The following is a 17,575-nucleotide window of genomic DNA, read 5'->3' as shown; positions in this document are numbered from 1 at the left end:
CTAACAGACCCTGACCTATGACAAATCTCTGTGTTCTTTCCATTGTTATCTGTAGATAATACCTGTTTTTATAAGATGACAGCCTTTTGACATTGACTGGTGAGCTATACATGCATGCTGTATACACCTGCACATACCGTTCCCAATAAAAGCCATTTGGGAGAAGGGCCCGGGGCATTCTGCTCTAGAGGGAATGGCCACCCCCTTTCCTGCCGGAACAGCAAGACTGTGTCCGGAACGACTTATTTCTCCTCTGCGGCAGATGGGAGGAATTCTGCGGGACGGAGTTCCTCCCCCAGGAGGGGGCCCAGGAAGAAAAGACCGTAAGCCGGGATGCTTTGTGAGATGAAGAATAGAACAGACACCATCTTGTAAACGTCTTTTCTGATAAAGGTCACATCGAAAGCCAATAATAATAGTGCTCAGTAACAATAGAGTCATTTGGGGGGGAAATTCTGTTATGCGGTACCTCATCGGAAAAACTGAAAAGTGGTGTTTTTTTGTCTCCTTGTTTTTCTCATGCTCTGAAGATACAAAGGTCGAGTAGATCTGCCAGAGAACTTGAAATCCCTGTTTCGCCCGTTGGCAATGATGACGCCCCATTATGAGATGATCGCTGAAATAATTCTGTTTTCCGTCGGGTTCAAATCTGCCAAGTTATTCTCCAGAAAGCTGGTCACCCTTTACGAATTAGCGAGCAGAGAGCTCTCGCAGCAGGTAATGGACCGCTGTTCTCAGACCGTGACTGTGTAAAACTCCTCTGGGCTGGGTCCGGGAGCACCTGGGGAAGGAACGGAGCTGGAACTCCTGCCCACTCCCCAAGTCCGTGCCCCGTCTCCAATGTCAGGCACCACGTGCAGTCAGTCAAGGTTGCAAACCTTCCCTCCAAGATCCGGGCAGAGTCATGTCAGATGTGTCATTTCAAAGCACAGACAGCCATCTGCGGGCAGGGACGTTAGCATTTAGAGCAGCGGCTCGCACACTTTGTTGCGCAGCAAAACAGTTTGGAGGACTTGTTAAGAGGCAGACTACTGGACCTCACTGCCAGCTTGCTTTCTGCGGCAGAGCTTGTGAATTTTCATTTCTGACAAGGTCTCCGGCGTGCCTGGTGCCGCTGATCCGAGAGTACCACACCGGGAAAACGATTGTTGCAGCACACGCCAGCTTCCTGAGCGTTTGTCTATAACCCAGAGTGTTTGGACAGCTAGCCATGGTACTTCCAGAGCATTTCTCCTTGCAGTATCTTCCAGTTCATCCCTCTCTGTCGTCAGAGGAAATTTAGTTCTGTCTCTGACACCTTTAATGCTTATTTGTTGCTCTGTAAGAAGGAGAGTTTTAGGAGCGCCAGGTGGAGAGAGAGGTGAGAGCGTTAGAAACAAACGAGTGTTTCTAGAATTGCGTCCCTGTTTCTCTCCACAGCGTGAGGATCAGTGATTGAACTACAGCTCACTCTTATAAAATGTAAAGTTTTTCTAGAAACATGGGCAAAGGAGCCTCAATAGACAGTTCTCGGAAAGTGAAACAGCAGTCCCTTATATGCTCCTCACATTTATTGACAGATGATTTCATTTTCCTGTCAGACACTTAGTAACTCAAGTATTTCAATGTTTCGATAGGACCATTATAATTTTGGCCTGAGGTTGCTGAAGACGATTATCATTGAGGCTGGAAAGAAGAAACGCAAGTTTAAACGGTCAGTTGGATCTTGAATTTTTAGGTCAGAGGGAGTCATACAACACTGGAAAAATAATGTTTAAAATAGAAATAATGGTAAAATGGGAAGCTCCCAGAATGTCACAATAAACCGTGGTAGAGGTTGTGAAGAATATGCAAAAAAAGAGGGGAAAAGTGCACAGAATCCCTGGGTACCTTCCCTCAGACGAACCCGTCTCTCACAAACGTGCCACCTTCACATGGTAGATGTGTGATGGAATGAAAGAGCCCGTGTGAGAGGGCAGCGACTTAGTGAGAAATGTAAACCCCGTGTGAACACACCTGCATGAGGAGTGTGTAAAACCCGTATGAAGACACCATTAGCACACAACCTAAAGACAGAAATGAAAGCATGAATAAATGAAATCAGGTGGCACATACTTAACATCTCACAGGACTTCACATCATGAAGATTTAAATCCTCTCACAGGTAATTTATGAATGGAAATCCATCCCATTGAAAATACCAAGGGTATTGTTTTTCTGTTTAGTTTTTTAGGCAGGCTGATCCTAAAGTTTGCATAGGAAAATAAACAATTGAGACTTGCTAGAAAAACACTGAAAAACAAGAGCCGTGGAGGAGGAACACCCCTTGAAGGATTAAGGCGTACGGTAAAGCTTCACTGATTAAAGTCTTGTGGTGCTGTCTTCACGAGTCACCGGGCAAACCGCTGGAAAGAGAGGAGGGAGTTTAGAAGTTAGACTGCGTGTGTTGGGCATTTAGCGCATCAGACACTAGGAGGCAAGAACAGACGTTGTAATGGATAGTGTTAGAAAAACTGAACAGCCGTCTGGGTAAAGATCAAGTGGGAATCACGGTCGATGTTATTTACCAGGATAAACTTAAAAGGGATTTTTTTTAAGTATTAAAGATTTTAAATATAAAAATGTAAAGCATAAGAGTATTTGAAGGAAGAAATTGTCCTTTATGTCCTTGGACTACAGACCATTTTGAAACTAAGCCTCCACCTAGGAGGCATAAAAGTGAAAAAGATACTATTTTTGAAGTTCAAAGACAAATGACAAACCAGGAAAAAAAGATATTTACAACTCACGTCGCAGTTAAATAGCTCATTCTCATAAAATGTCGAATTTTCCTAGGATAGTGGGCCAAGGGGCCTCCATAGACAGGTCTCAGCAAATGAAACAACAGTCCCTTCACTAAGTGCAAATACACGCAACCTCACTCGGAACGGGAGACGTGCTCATCGAAGGTCCGCCGAAGCCCTGCTCCGTGCTCAGCAGGGGGCGCGCGAGAGCGGTTGGGTGGCGCGTCCTGTCCACGAGGCTGCAGAGAAGCAGGTGCTCCTTCCCACTGTCGGTTTGAGTTGGGGCTCTGCTGAGGAGTTACCTATTTTGAAAGCAAAAAAAAAAAAAAAAATAGGTTGCAAAAGGATATACCAGCGTGCTCTTTGTATGACATTTTTAAACAGTAAACTTTAGTATTGTTTGTGGATTACATACAGATGCAATCAAAGGTATCGGATGTTGGGAGGGGAGAAGCTCCACTACAACATTTTATTTCTTAAAAATCAAAGAGCAACTGAGGCGAATATTGCAGAACGGCCTGTATAATATTGCTGGCGTGGAAATGGGTGTCTGTAATGACATGCTTTCTAAGTTAAAAAAAAAAAATCGAAGGGGAGCAGCACCAAGTACCAGCTCCCCAGAGTCCTCAAGCGCTCTGCTCGCTGCGGAGAGCCGTTCCCGCGGAGGCGGCGCTGTTCCGCTGCCCGAGTCCACGAGTCCGCGTCAGCTTTCCTCCCAGCGCAGAGCACTCCCGTTCGGTCGCTCGGGCCCCCTTCCGGCTGGCGTTCCCGCTTCCAGTGCACTTTCAGCCCGTCTCCGGTCACTGAGAGCAGTGTTCTCTCTGAGCTTCGGCCCAGCGACACCACGTGACGCGAGCGACCGCTGTCGGAAAGCGGCACCGGTGGGCGTGCTCCACCCCGGGCTGCCACGGCCCGTCCAGTCCGGTGGGAACACACAGTGTCTGGGAGGCGCCACCGGTGGCATTCAACCAGAGCACTGAGTTTTCGTTCCTAAATCGGGACACATAGACCCCGTGGTATTCCCAGATGCCATCCCCCAAATCCTTGTTTCGTAGGCTCTTAGCAAGGCGGTATTTTTAGATTTGACACCAAGGTTTGTTTCAATACATTTCACATAAGCTATTATCTCCCCACTCTGCATCTAATATCACCCCCCCCCCCCAACGCACACAGCCAGGCATATAATCTTTCCTCAGTGTAAAGCCGGATCTGTCTTGGGGAAAAAATGTGGAAAGGGTCAAGGTTATTCCCTAGAACCCCAGCAGCAAAGCCTGGAACTCTCTCCCCGTCCTAGGGATTTTTGATAAAGCGATATGTTACTTTGTATTTGATGACAGCCTGAGTTCATTCCTGTTGCTTGTGGCTAAAAAACCCTAATGCAATGCCCGTCCCTCCCACTGTGACTGAGGAAAGACGTTACCCTGGCTGTTCCAGGCAAGTGGGCCCCTCCCCGATCCAGGGGCCAGCCTCACCTCCCCCAGGCCACAGAGCTGCTTTGCAGGGTCGGAGAGGAAGGAAGGACGGACACCGGAGGAGCCACTTCTAAAAACGACTATCAGTGGTCTCAGATGTCAGCAAAACGTACTCGCTAACTGGTTGTTTTGGTTTGTTTTCTGTTATCACAGGGACAGGAACGACAGCCTCTCGGAACCAGATGAAACTCTGATCATCATCGAAGCAGTGAGAGAAGTGTGTTTGCCAAAACTTCTTGCAGAAGATGTCTCACTCTTTGAACAGATTATAGGAGATGTTTTTCCTCAAGCGACAGTTGCCAAAGTAAATCAGATCGCCTTGGAGGTAAAAAGACCTTTGGAAATTGTCACAAATGATTTAGATATCGAGTATCTAGATGTGGATTGAAAATATTAGAGTTTTTCTGAAATACTGTGTTATAATTTGGGGGACAAAAATACTTGGAGATGTATTTCCCCTTGGGGGAAAAAGAGCTTCCCCTGCACTGCAGCCTAATGAAAGGAAGGATGAGCTGTACCTCCAGGCAAGGGAGGCTGTTATGTATTTGGTTCCTCAGTTTTCCCATCTTTCAAATGGGAATAATAATGATGACGGTGCCTGCTCTCCTACTTTAAGGGGGTGCTGTAAGAATCCAATTAGATCAGAGTAATGAAAACAGACTTCCAAATGTAAATATTTTATGACTACTAAAATCACAAACTGTAATTGTAGGGCCCTTCATTTTTTTCTCTTACACGTACAGTCCCACAGCAACTGCTTAGCCTAGGTAGGACCCCGACACCCCTTGGTGCTGAGGTGTGGCCTCCCGCCGCTCCCCGCGTCCAGCTGGATGTCAGCGGCCGCGAGAGTTGCCTTCCTGAGACCCGTGTCCACCACATCAACACAGCCACAGGGGGTCGGGTCGCCTGCACTGCAGACCCCGACTGTCTCGGCGGGTGGCACCTTTCGCAGCCTGGCCAGGCCCGGTGTCTTCCCACCGTGTCCTCTTCCTTCCTCTGCTCTTTCCTCTTCTCCACGGTTTTTCCTACCTGGAATCTCTGCTTGTCTTCTGGCTCTTCCTCGGCCTTTTTCGGGGGTCAGGCCATGAAACTTAAGAACAGCGTGAGTTCTTAAATGTGGGGAGGGCCTGTGAATTTGCTGCCGGGGTCTGTGAACATGAGATTTGGGTGTATTATATTTTGGGTGCAAAGTAGGTTTTCATTATTCTCAGGTTGGCGAACTAAAACGTTAAGAACTGCTCTCTTAAAGTACAGTATTAGGTACCTAGATAGGAGAGATTTCGTAGCATCGCATACCAAGAGTTTGACTTGCAATGCATTATAAATTAATGTATTTGTTTTCTTTTAGAAAGTAATATTCATTGCCACACAGCAGCTGGGCTTACAGCAGTTGCCAGCCCAGAAAGAGAAAATCGTCCAGTTTCACAATCAGCTTCAGGTGAGTGCAGAACGGCTGTCAGCCATGCCTGGCTCCTGGGTTTTGAAAGGCATGGTCAAGAAGAAAATGACAGGGCGATTTGCGAGATCCTTACAGAAAACAGAGCAGAGGTTCCTCAAAACATTAAAAATAGACCTGCCTTAGGACCCAGCGATTCCACTTTGGGAATATAGTTGAAGAAACCCAAAACACTCATTCAGAAGAATGCATGCCCCTGTGTTCACTGCAGCGATATTTACGATCGCCAAGGTCTGGAAGCAACACGTTTTAGGGAAGAAAGCTGGGGTGGGGGCGTCGGAGTGGCCTTCCCGCCTCTGCCGTCTAAAATCACTGATTCGGTTTCACGGGTTTAATGGGCCCGGGTGCCAGGCCAGGTTGCAGGGCGGCGTGTCCCGAGCCACATCGCAACCTTCCGTCTTTGTTATTGTCAAAAACCCTCAATAATCAGCCCGCCGGCTTCCCTTTAAAACATCCCGCATGGATTTTCATTGGGATAGAACTGAATTGATAATTATGGTGAGCATGTGCATTTCAGGATGCCACGGATATGTTCTCCACAGATACGTTCGTCAAGGTTCTACTCTGCTGCTTGTAAGCTAACAAGTTAGCCCGCCAAAGCTCTCTAGTGGCGGAAAACCCTAGGCTCCCAGGTCGGAAAGGGCTGTTTCGTACTTACAGCGGTGGCAGGAGCCTTTTTTCCGAGACTTAGTTTTCACAGGGCAGGTGACCAGGACAGGTGACAAGGCCGGGTGACAGCGGCACCCACGGCGAGTTATTTTACAGGAGAGGGGCCCACCCGTCTGGAAGGGTCCTACAGCAAGCATTCCCAGCCTTTGCTCTTGAAGGAGACACCATCATCTTCTTCACTGGGACAGCCAGCCAGTCTGTCCTCCGTCCTGATAGGGAACGCTGTCTTCGCCTTCCAAACTGTGTGCGCTAGGAACGCCCTCGAAAAGCGAGTGCTAAGCAAAGCGGCTAATGCTCTGCTCAGAGGCCTGTAGAAACGTCAGAGACCTGTGAGGAATGGTGTCCTAACACTATCTACCCCTTGTCTATACACTGTCGTGTCTTCTGGTGAATTTTCCCATGAGTATCCCGCACTGTTGACCTCTCTGATTGATGTGATCGACAGGGGCTGGGATCACATCCATTCAGTTCATCTCAGACAGCATTTAAGTAAGGCTGCTATCAGTAGGACTAGACACAGTAGGCTTAGGCCAGCCTAAAGTATTGATTCCAACTGTGCCCATCCGAAGTCCCGGGTCCGAAAAGTGGAACAAATTCCACAGCCGTTAGAATACCTCACAAAGCCAGGCGGGTGCCTCCCTAAGAGAAGCAACAAGTGCAAAAAAGCATATGGACTAGGTGATGCTGACTCTGAAAACCATGTGAGACACTCGGCCGGAAATATTTAGTAGACCATTGACATTTCACTCCGACACTCAGAACCAGAGGCTGGGGAAGTGTATGCATTAGGGAGTCGTTAGAAATTGAGATCTAGGGAAAGAGATTTGAATTGGTGAGATCAGAGAGTGTCCGTGTAAGGGGGTGGAGGGAGAGTGAATTACAGAAGGTGAACATGGAAAGAATAATCGGAATTCTGGAGAGAGAGAAAACGGAGCCACGGAAAGCTCAGGGTAATTTCTTCACAGAAGCCAATCATGGAGAAAGGTATGGGAATAAAGGACAATCGGAAAGTGAGATAAATTGTCCAAGATCAAGAGTCAGAGACCATTCCTTGAATGTTAAAATTGGATTCCTGGCGATTTTAACATTAGCCTGGTCAGTGAAAACAGCCCAGAGGACAATAGGCCGCACAGTAATTCGGAGGAAGGGTTTTTGGATGTAGTCAGAGACGTGTTTATAAATAAGAACCTTCCAGTCGCAGCTCAGCTGAACCGGTAGCGAACCTGAATCCCACCGTAGACCTGCCCTTATATTTAGGCATTCGTCGGTGTGATGTTAGTGGGCCCGACGTGTGGAGGGAAGACGACAGTCCGCAGAATTCTCGAAAGAGCGTTGATGTTATTGCCCGTCGAAGACTCATTGTCACCTGAAGACGAGGTCCCCATCTCACAGGTAGGTACACGTTCTACGAAATAAAACGTTCCTCTGCTGGTTAGGATCTTCTCTGGTACTCGGTTACACCTTATGTTCTCTTTACGCCAGTTGTTCTGTGCTCGTCGAAGTTATTGCCAGGAATTTTGTAGTTAGGAATCAATTGTGGTGAATGGGGTTTCTGATTTAAATTTTGATTCTTAATCTGGTCATTGCTAATGTCAAATAAAACAATTGACTTAAGTGTTTATTTTATGTTTAGTCAGCTTATGTAATAGGCTGGTAAGTTGTAATTTTTTTAGGTCATCAATTGAATCATCTTCAAGTGGATATAATTTCGTCTCTTTTCTAATGTTTATGAAATTTATATTCTTCATTTCTTGCATTGATGGACTCTCCGGCACAGCTGTAACATTCCCTTTGTTACTTCATCCTGAGCGCAGTCAGTATTTCTGTGTTTACATGCTGAATAAGTATGATATTCACGCTTGGTCTGTCATACATATTCTTTATCATACTTAGGGATTTTTTCCTATCCTCACTATACTTTGGTTTTTGACTCCTTGAATTCATGAGATGGTTTTTAGCACCTATTTTTGTATTATAATAGGTTAATGTACTAAGCTATGTTGACAGATTTACTAACTGTTCAATTGTCCTTGAATTCCTAGGATAGCTCCTACTTTTCACGAGATAGTTGTAGTCACTGTGAAGTTGGACTCCCACACATAGTGTGCTCTTCAGTTACGTAAGGAGTCGTCGATGGCAATCTGTCCCAGAAGCCTTAGAAAGGCAGGCTCTCGGGATGGAGACCTGTTCTCTCCTGATCCTGTGCAATATCCTGTTTCAAAATCGCTCCCATGGCCCTTCCTGAGGCTTGATCCTTTCCTAAACACCCCTTATCAACAGATCTTAATTAGTTCTTAAGCAATTCTTGTAACGGATAAGAGGCGAATTATCACAACAATGAAATAATAACTAATATTTATGTTGTACTGTAAATGGGCCAAATACTGGCTGAAACACTTTTACTTGGATTACCTTGTATAATCCTCAAAACAACCCTGTGGGCAGGAGTTGGTTTTATTAAAAAACAGTGTTTTTTTAATTACAAAAGAAATACGGACAATTGTGAGAAATTTGGAAAATGCAAAAATATGAAGAAATTATTACTAGGCAGAATGTCTGCAAATATTTTGCTGTATTTCCTGTGATTATTTTTCCTACACTGATTATATTTTAAAGTAATCGACATAGTGCTGTGCATAAATGATCTCAGTTTTTCTAATGTTAGCGCCCTCATCTAATATTATATGTCGAGAACCCCATGTCATTAAAATTCCCCAAGGTGTCATTCTGATGACTCTGTAGGGCTATACTGTAATTTACTTAATGATTCAGTCATGTTTAAAATTTTTTAATTTGGGTTTTTTAAAGTATCATGATAAAAATACGTAGGCTGGTGGCGGTACCTTAGGTGAGGTTTTTGATCCTAATCCCGAGCTCACGACTGCTTCCTAATTGGTCTGTTCGAGATCGTCTCTGTATTTTGGCTTCAGTTTAGTTTGCTTTATCTCCTCATCCTCACTTCTCCTACCCCTTCATCATAGGGGTAAAAACCCCTCTGATGTTTTTACTACACGCCCTTACATATGTGTATGTCCTTTAAAAACATCTGCCCAGCAACGGGATCGGTTTGTGGTAGGGTATAACTGTATACCACGTGCTGAAAGGTGGAATCCCCACGTCAGATGATCAGCCATTTGAGGGGACAGTTTGGCGACATTTAGTGCATTGACGCCGAGGTGCAGCCATCACTCGCCCTAGTTGCGGAGCTGCTTCATCACCCTGGGAGAACCCCCTGCCCACCGAGAAACGACTCTTTATTACCTTCCCTCCTCATTCCCTGTTGGCTTTCTGTCACTATGGCTTTTACCTTGGGGCCTTTCATAGAAAAGAAGTTAGACAATATGTGATCTCGTGTGTCTGGCTGCTCTTACAATGTGTTTCCGAGGCCTACTCAGGTTGTGGCCTGTGTCAGCACTGCGTTTTACGGCTGAGGAACATTTCACCGTGGGGGATATCCGTTTATCCATGCATCGCGTCTTGTTTCTTTCTTCATCCCTGGACGGGTGTTCGCGTGGTTCCCACCTTGTAGCTACGATGTGGTCATTCCCTCTGTTTCATGAAGGTGACATATGACATTGGGTGGCTTCCTCGCGTCGATCCACCCTTGCGTCCCTGGGATAAATCTCCCTTGGTCACGATGCAGAATCCATTAAAGGCGCTGTTGGGTTCAGTGGCTAGCACCTGGTTGAGGGTTTTCACGTCCTTGTTTGTAACGAATGTTGGCCTGTGCTGTCCTGTTCCTGTGGTGTCTTTGGGTTTGATGTCAGATAACGTTGGCCGCTTAGAACGTTAGGAAGTGTTCCCTCCTTCTCCGTGTTTCGCAGGAGTTTGGGGAGGATTGGTGGTAATTCTTGTTTAAATGTTTGGCAGAATTCATTGCTGACTGTTGGGACTTTTCTTTGTTGGAAGTTTTTTATTTTATTTTTATTTTTTTAACATGTTTTAAAACTTTAATTGTTGTTCAAGTACAGTTTTCTGTCTTTTACTCCCATCCAGCCCACCCCCACTGTGCTCTCCGCCTGTTGGAGGTTTTTAATTAGTGATTCAGTCTCTACTTTTTATAGATCTGTTGAGGTTTTCTAAGTCTTGCTTGAGTCAGTTTGCTAATATTTGATGTTACTAGGAATTTGGTTCATCTAAATTATATGATTTGTTGGAATACAATTCATAGTGTTTTCTTATAACCCTTTTAAATTCTTCACAGCAGTGGGGTAATGCAGGTGGGAAGGGGTGTGCAGGGTGGAGGGAATAGAGGAGGGAAAATGGGATGACTGTAATAGCATAATCAATAAAATATATTTTGCCCTGGCTGGCGTAGCTCAGTGGATTGAGCATGGGCTGCGAACCAAAGCATCACAGGTTTGATTCCCAGTCAGGGCACAGGGCACTTGCGGGCCACGGCCCCCAGCAACCACACATTGATGTTTCTCTCTCTCTCTCTCTTTCTCCTTCCCTTCCCTCTCTGGAAATAAATAAATAAAATCTTTTAAAAAAATAAAATGTATTTAAAACAACAAAAATAAATCAATTCTTCACAGAAATAGTGATGTCCGTACTTTTGTTTCCAGTATAGTTTATTTGTGCCTTTTCTGTTTCTCTCGGTCAATCTGGCAGTTTCCCGATTTCGTTGGTCTTGTCAAACCACCACCATAGAGTCTCATTGGTTCTCCCCGTTGGTTTTCCCTTCACTATTTTGTTTATCTCCTCCCTAACGGTTGTTTCCTTCCTTTTCTCTCTCTGAGTTTAGTGTGCTCTTCTAGTTCTCGTTTCTTATGGCGTAAAATTAATTGGTGCTTTGAGATCTTTCTTCTCTTTTAACGTTGGTATTTGCAGTTGTAATTTTTCCCCTTTGCACGATGTTCATTTCACCCATTTGCTTTGTGTGTTGTGTTTTTATGTTCGCGTGCCTCAGTTCCCGAGCTCAGAAGCTACTTCTTTGGACCCCTCGGTTGTTTAAATGTGTGTTGTTAAATTTCCATGTAGTTTTGAAAATTTTCCAATTTTTCTCCTGTTACTGATTTCTAATTTCATTCCACTGTGATTGAAGAAGCTGCTTGGTAGGGTTTTAATATTTTAAAGTTTTGTTGAGAGTTGCCTTCGGACTGCTCCTCAGCCCGGGTAATTTCCACAGCCCTGCCTTCAGACAACGTACCCTTTTTCCTGTCCGCTCAACTTTGTTGTCCGATGCCTGTGTTGAATACTTTATTTCAGTTGTACTTTCAGCTCCATGATTTCTCTCTGGTTCCCTTTTATACCTCTGCCCCTTTATTTATATTCCCTACTTGTTCTCACTTCTTTTAGTTCTTTGACCATGATTTCCTTCATCTCTTTGTGCAGTTGAAGACTTTTACCTAGCGTGTCCGATGCCTGAGCTTCCTCAAGGATGGTTCCTCTCCGTTGATTTTATTCCTTCGAATGGACTGTGTTTTCATGCCTTGGGATTATTTGTTGGAAACCAGGCATTAGTCAAAACAGCCACCTTTTCCAGTCTTTGCAGACCTGCCGTGTGCTGGGGTAGTTCTCTGCTGATTAGAGTAGCTGGCATTCCTCTAAACCCAGGGCCTTCCATGGTCTGCTATGCATCTCCATCCTTAGTCTCTTGTCTTGGGCTTCTGTGGGTCCAGAGTATTGCAGGGGGTTTTTTTACAGTGTCTGCCACTTTTTCCAGCTGAGATCCGTGATGCGGGCATGGACCCCAGGTGTTCAGGTGGCCCCCCAGGGCGTATCACAGATAAGGGCTGCCGGGGGGGGGCCAGCTCTGCCCTGAGGCTGGAAGCGGTGCCCTGCTCACCCCCACCGCTGAGCCCAGCCCTGGCTCCAGGCCCTGCACCTCCCAGCTCCTGTGCTGTGTTCCCAATGAGCACCAGGGAATTGTTCTCCATTGTTTTTCCAGAGATATCGTTTGTAATACCTAGACTTTTAAAAACAATATTATATTATAATGGCTAATTTTAATGCATCAGTTGTGATTGTCCCTTGCAAACTGTTACCTTTACAGAGGAGCTTTCTTTGGAATCAAAGATCTCTCCGAAAACTCTTTGGTAATAACAATGTCAAATGTGAAATAATTGTATCATAGTTAATGTCTTTAAAAACCACACTGGACTATTCTCAGATTTCAGGAAGAAAAGGAAAAGTGGATGTTTGTGTTTTAAACCCCAAGTGTGTCACTCTCAGTGAACTGTATGGACACCTGGACCCTAACACCATGGAATGGACCGATGGGTTGTTATCAGCAACGATTCGGAATTATGTGCATTTAAACACCGAAGGGGATTCGAAGAAAGATAACATCCACAAACTAAGGTCAAGAATCTCAGACGCATCTAATGTAAGTTTCATATGGGATGATTATTTTTATTTTGACTATTCGGGATTATTTCACGATTGATCTGAAGACAGATTAGCATCATTGAATACGAGTGTAAAAGTAAATTTAAAAATTATGATCAGTTAAAAAAGAAAAATTATAAGCTATAAAAATAAACCAGAAAATAAGCCACTGTGTTTTTAAACTGTCTGCAAACAATAAAGCTAGCGATGCCGCTCTTACAGGAGCACAGGTGGATCGAGGGATGGGTCTGGGCCCCAGCGCCCCTTCCAAACCACTGGTGTGCGGAAATGCTTCGATAGAACAGCGAGTGAAGTATGTGATACAAAATTCACCAAAGAATAAATGTGAATAACAAAACAAAATTGGAAAGGTTGTATCCTCATCGGCTTACCAGTATATTTCATCCACTAAAACATATTAATAAAAAAGACATTCAAAACCTAACAGATTAGCAGAGTTTTTTTTAAACAGAAAAATAATACTCCATGATGACAAGGTTGTAAAACAGAGAAGTTCATACAGGTTTGGTCTTCGCCCCACCTGCTGTCAGTGGGAAGGGAAGCCAGTCCAGGCAGCTGATGACCTCTTACTCACCCCTGCTGGGGAATTAAATAATTAAGCCCCCTCACCCCGATAATGAAGAGTCCGGTAGGTGCATCGATCAGAACTGCTCAGAGATTGGTGTGAGAACCAGCCACAGTAGATTCACCTGGGGGCATAGTAAAACTAGAATCCCTGGCCTCTTCCCAAATGTATTGAGTCCGACCGCCCAGGGTGGGGTGTTGGAACCTGCGAGTGAACAGACCCCCAGGGCGCTCCTACGTAGCCTGAGATTTTAAGTCTGTCATGAAGGGGAGGTCCAGGAGAACCACCCACCATAGTGTCTACTGTGGTCGGTTGGTTTAGAGATGGGGCAACTCAGAGAACTCCTGCTTGCTTCTTTGTGCTTTGCTGCACTATTTGAATACTGTATAACAAGTATGTAGTGCCTTTCTGGGGAAACACTGAAAAGTATCTTCTAAGAGAAAACGACCTGTAGTCCCAGCAGTTACCTTGTGCTGTGGTGGTTACGTGTGGGCCTTTTCAGCTGCAGAACCTTCTGCCTTTTGTATTTTTATCACACACACAAAAAAAGAGTATTGACATACAGTTTCTTGTAGTTGGAAAATGTGACCAAATAGAAATCTAAACACTATTAATAACTTGTTTTAGGTGTTCCGACTTCGTACCTCTGATGAGGCAGATATGGGCAATAACATTTTTAAGGAGATGGAGAAAGATGTTAAAATGACAGAGAGTGAGAGTGAGTATTGTAACGAAATTTAATGAAATGACTAATGAACATAAAAGACAAGCTGAACCAATCTGAGCTTTGTTTATATTTTTAGAGCACTTTTGACTAGTGCTGTTTTGTTCTACTGTTATTTTTCCCTCGTGAGCACCTTTAACATTTGAATAATCTTGCCACACGTTATATTACAGCATGCACGTATATAATGACATGTAAATACTAGGGCTGGCAGCTCATAAAGCCCTTTTAGCTCCTACCAAGCGGATGTTACAGGTAGAAGTAAATACTGTGTGGCAAGCGGCAGTGGCGTACCACCCAGAGCGCTGCCTCTGACGTGGGGCTCCGGGCAGCCATGAGTTCCCGGCCCCGTGCACGCGCCTTGAGCACCGACGTCTCACACTAACTGCACACCCGCCCCACGCTGCTTGGCCATGCGCTGGGGGGCAGAGATGTGTGTGACAAGGTCCCTGTCCCAAAGGGGCCGGCAGTCTGCTGCAGGACCCCGGCCGCTGCTCTCTCCGCACCCTGGCGAACCTCAAATCAACGTCCCCCTGAAGGATACTTCTGTTCCCGACTTTGAAAGTGGCATCAGCCGTTGCTTTTACTTCCTTAGGATTCCCAAAGTTTGGGGTGTTCCTTGTTGATATTCGTACAGTGATGGGGCATAAGTTTCCTTCACAGGGTCTTAAGGACACCCCCAAAGCAGGTGTTCTGGCCAGCGAGGGCCCATCTCAGTAGCTCCTGCTCTCCCGTTCTTCTGGGGCATTTCCGTGTCACCTAAGTGGCTCACTACTCTCCGTCTCCATAGTGACCTGTTCGTACCTCCCCCATCCTGATGGATTTTCTAAAACTACAGAGCAAGACAAAGGGTCCAGAGTGTGGAAAGGGGGTAAATGGGCTCCCAGTGTGGAGTCCTCGGAAATCTGTCTGCCTGGTTCTCTATTCCAACAGCGTCTATCTCCCTGTCCTATTTCCCAGAGGCTGCATCTCCCCAAAACGTTCCCTGGTGGGAGGGGGGGCACAAGCCACATCATGGAAAAGATGAGTTCATGCCTCTTTCTCTTACCCAAAATTTAAGGGCCAGTTACACAATTCAGCTGCCTCAGATTACTGAAACGATGTTTAAGGCATTATTGAGTATATGGTATGAGTATTTATTTAGTAGACACTAGAGACTGTAGGAAAACACATTTTTCTAGGATAGAAAACACGATGTTTTCTAGGATAGCATTTCTAACCTTAATTAGAAAGCATTTTCTAAGTAAAATAAGAGTATTTGCAGGACTGTAATGAAAGGAGACCGAGACTGTCCCCAGCTCCACCACAGGCTCTCTCCTCGGCAGGGTTTGACTGGCAGTGGGTCGTCTTGGACGGCCCGGTGGATCCCTTCTGGGTGGAAAATCTCAACTTGATGCTGGATGACACCCGAACGCTGTGCCTGGCTAACAGCGAGAGAATCACTTTAACCAAGAAAATACGAGTGATCTTTGAGGTGGACAGTCTCTCTCAGGCCAGTCCCGCCACCGTCAGCCGCTGCGGGATGGTCTACATGGTGAGTTTTCAGACTGGAAGGCCCTCACGGAGGAACTGTGTTGTTTCGGGCGATCTCCGGTCATTGCCTCCTGCCTTTTCCACTGTGTGTTCCACTGTTGCCAGCGGAGCGGTCCCAGTAGTTAAACGTTTTGTGTGCCCTAGAGGCTCCTAGCCCAGAGATGGATAGGAATGTTCTTACTACCGTTGTTACTACTTCTCAGGAATGGAAACGTCAGCATTTTCCACGGCGGAGAGAACGGGGTGGGTTCCGTGGACAGGCCAGGCTGCTGGTGGGGGTGGTTTTCCCCATGGAGGGAGGATTGGCCGGAGCTTTTTTACACCTACTCCATGCCTCCTAGAACTCGGGGCACACGCTTCCAAGGGTGGCGGAGAGGTAGAAGCCACAACGAAGAATAAATCATTTTCCATCCATGAAATTCAGTACTCGCCTCTGTTAGCCCCACATTCTAAGCTACTTAACTCAATTTTATGAATGCTGCTAAGGACAGGGCTGGTTTGCTGGGTAAGCGCTTCCTCTCACCACGTGCGCTCGCAGCCCCAACACACCCGCTTAGCTCTCTACCCACAATGCCCCAAATGCTTGTCGGCTTGTAGGACCATTGTTCAAACACTTCAGAGGAGGGTACCTCTTTAAGCTTTTTTGATCACTTGCCCTTTTAATGAATGATGTTTCTTGACCATATTTGTCAGGGGCAGTGGTAAATTGAAGAGAAAGTGAGAAGGCCAGGGGGGACTGTATTTTCGTGTATTTACATAAGATTGTCTCGTGTTTCTTATTGTTAGGATCCTGTTGACCTGGGATGGAAGCCTTATGTGAAGTCATGGCTTTTGAAGACTTCTAGAATTATGAGTCAATCGGGAGTGGATTATCTTGATTTCTTGATCCAAAACAGTGTCAGAAGTGGACTGGAGTTTTTAACGAGACATCAGAAATTTCAGCCATTTCCTGTGCAAGACGTAACAATCGTTATAACCCTCTGCAGAATTCTTGATGCTTTCTTTGAATTCATGAGTAAAAATGGAGGCTTTGGGCAATGTGAGTTTTCCCTCCCCGAGTCATGCTAATGGCATTCTATCCTAGCTAGTCAGTGCCATAACTTCTCAGCGCTCTTAGATTTTATAACGGGAAGGAAGGAATGCCGGGAACTCTCAGTCTGCTTGTACCAAAAGCAGGCGTGCACATGGAACAAACTAAAAATCATTGACAGAGGAGCCTTTCAATGCAATAAATCAGCATCCCATAAATGCTGACCGGTCACAAAGAAATAAGTGTAAAGAATCCTTAGAGGACCACTACTAGGGGGGAGTGTTTTTGCTGTGTTTTAAAAATTCCTGGAGACATTAATGGTGGGGGGGAGGGGATCCGTTCGGAAACCTCAGGTGCACACACACCAAGGCACAGCCGTGGGGAGTCCTGAAGCACCTGTAAGGAACCATGAAAGGCTAAGAGAACAGTCCAGCATCATGGCCAAGGCTGAGAGAGAGAGCAGTCAATGAAACGGATGCCGGCCACTTAGAATCGCTTTGCTCCCACTGCACATACTTGCGCAGGGCACAAGCCTGAGCTCTCGTTTCTCGTAGGACACTCTTATCCCCCAGAAATCTAGGCAGAAAAAAGTTTCCTTGTAGCTTTGCTGGGCCAACAGCCCTGGCTTCCCTAGAGCCCGCTGCATGGGGAGCCCCGTCAGGGCCCAGGGCTGATTCAGGGGTCTGATGGAGGCGCCCTCCTCTCAGCGTGCAGGGCTCGTCCTCCTGGCCTGGTCCCGGTCCAGTCCCGGTCCTGGTCACTGGAGTCTGCCCTCACCGCTGCAGCCCCACGGCAGGCGGCGCATGCCTCTGTATTTACCCTTCTGTCTCTGACTTCCTCCTTTGCTTCTGGCTCTGAAGGACCTCCCCTTTCTTTATTCCGAGCACTCCTGTGGTTTGTGGTGGTGGTTCCATCATAAATTATTGCACTAGCAGCCTGCTCTTAATTACCACAGCTAGAGCGTGCTGAAACCTAAACTCTCACGAAGGTACTCACAGTATCCATTGACT

The 17,575-nt window shown here is 45.9% G+C and overlaps 1 protein-coding gene across 1 annotated transcript in view; it reads left to right on the top strand.

Annotated features, from left to right (window-relative positions):
• Window positions 1–17,575, top strand: part of DNAH14 (dynein axonemal heavy chain 14) — a 174,992-nt gene that overhangs the window by 73,738 nt on the left and 83,679 nt on the right. The window contains exons 31-39 of the mRNA XM_045859402.1: window positions 531–717; window positions 1,617–1,693; window positions 4,388–4,559; window positions 5,583–5,672; window positions 7,617–7,751; window positions 12,475–12,690; window positions 13,906–13,996; window positions 15,328–15,536; window positions 16,322–16,574. Of these exons, the coding sequence (XP_045715358.1) occupies window positions 531–717; window positions 1,617–1,693; window positions 4,388–4,559; window positions 5,583–5,672; window positions 7,617–7,751; window positions 12,475–12,690; window positions 13,906–13,996; window positions 15,328–15,536; window positions 16,322–16,574 (1,430 nt within the window). The remainder of the gene's footprint in view (window positions 1–530; window positions 718–1,616; window positions 1,694–4,387; window positions 4,560–5,582; window positions 5,673–7,616; window positions 7,752–12,474; window positions 12,691–13,905; window positions 13,997–15,327; window positions 15,537–16,321; window positions 16,575–17,575) is intronic.

Source organism: Phyllostomus hastatus, unplaced genomic scaffold (genome assembly GCF_019186645.2).
Source record: "Phyllostomus hastatus isolate PE091 unplaced genomic scaffold, TTU_PhHast_1.1 phas_contig_148, whole genome shotgun sequence".
NCBI classification, from domain to species: Eukaryota; Metazoa; Chordata; class Mammalia; order Chiroptera; family Phyllostomidae; genus Phyllostomus; species Phyllostomus hastatus.
The sequence above is the reverse complement of the archived record's forward strand: the minus strand, read 5'-3'. Positions and strand labels throughout refer to the sequence as shown.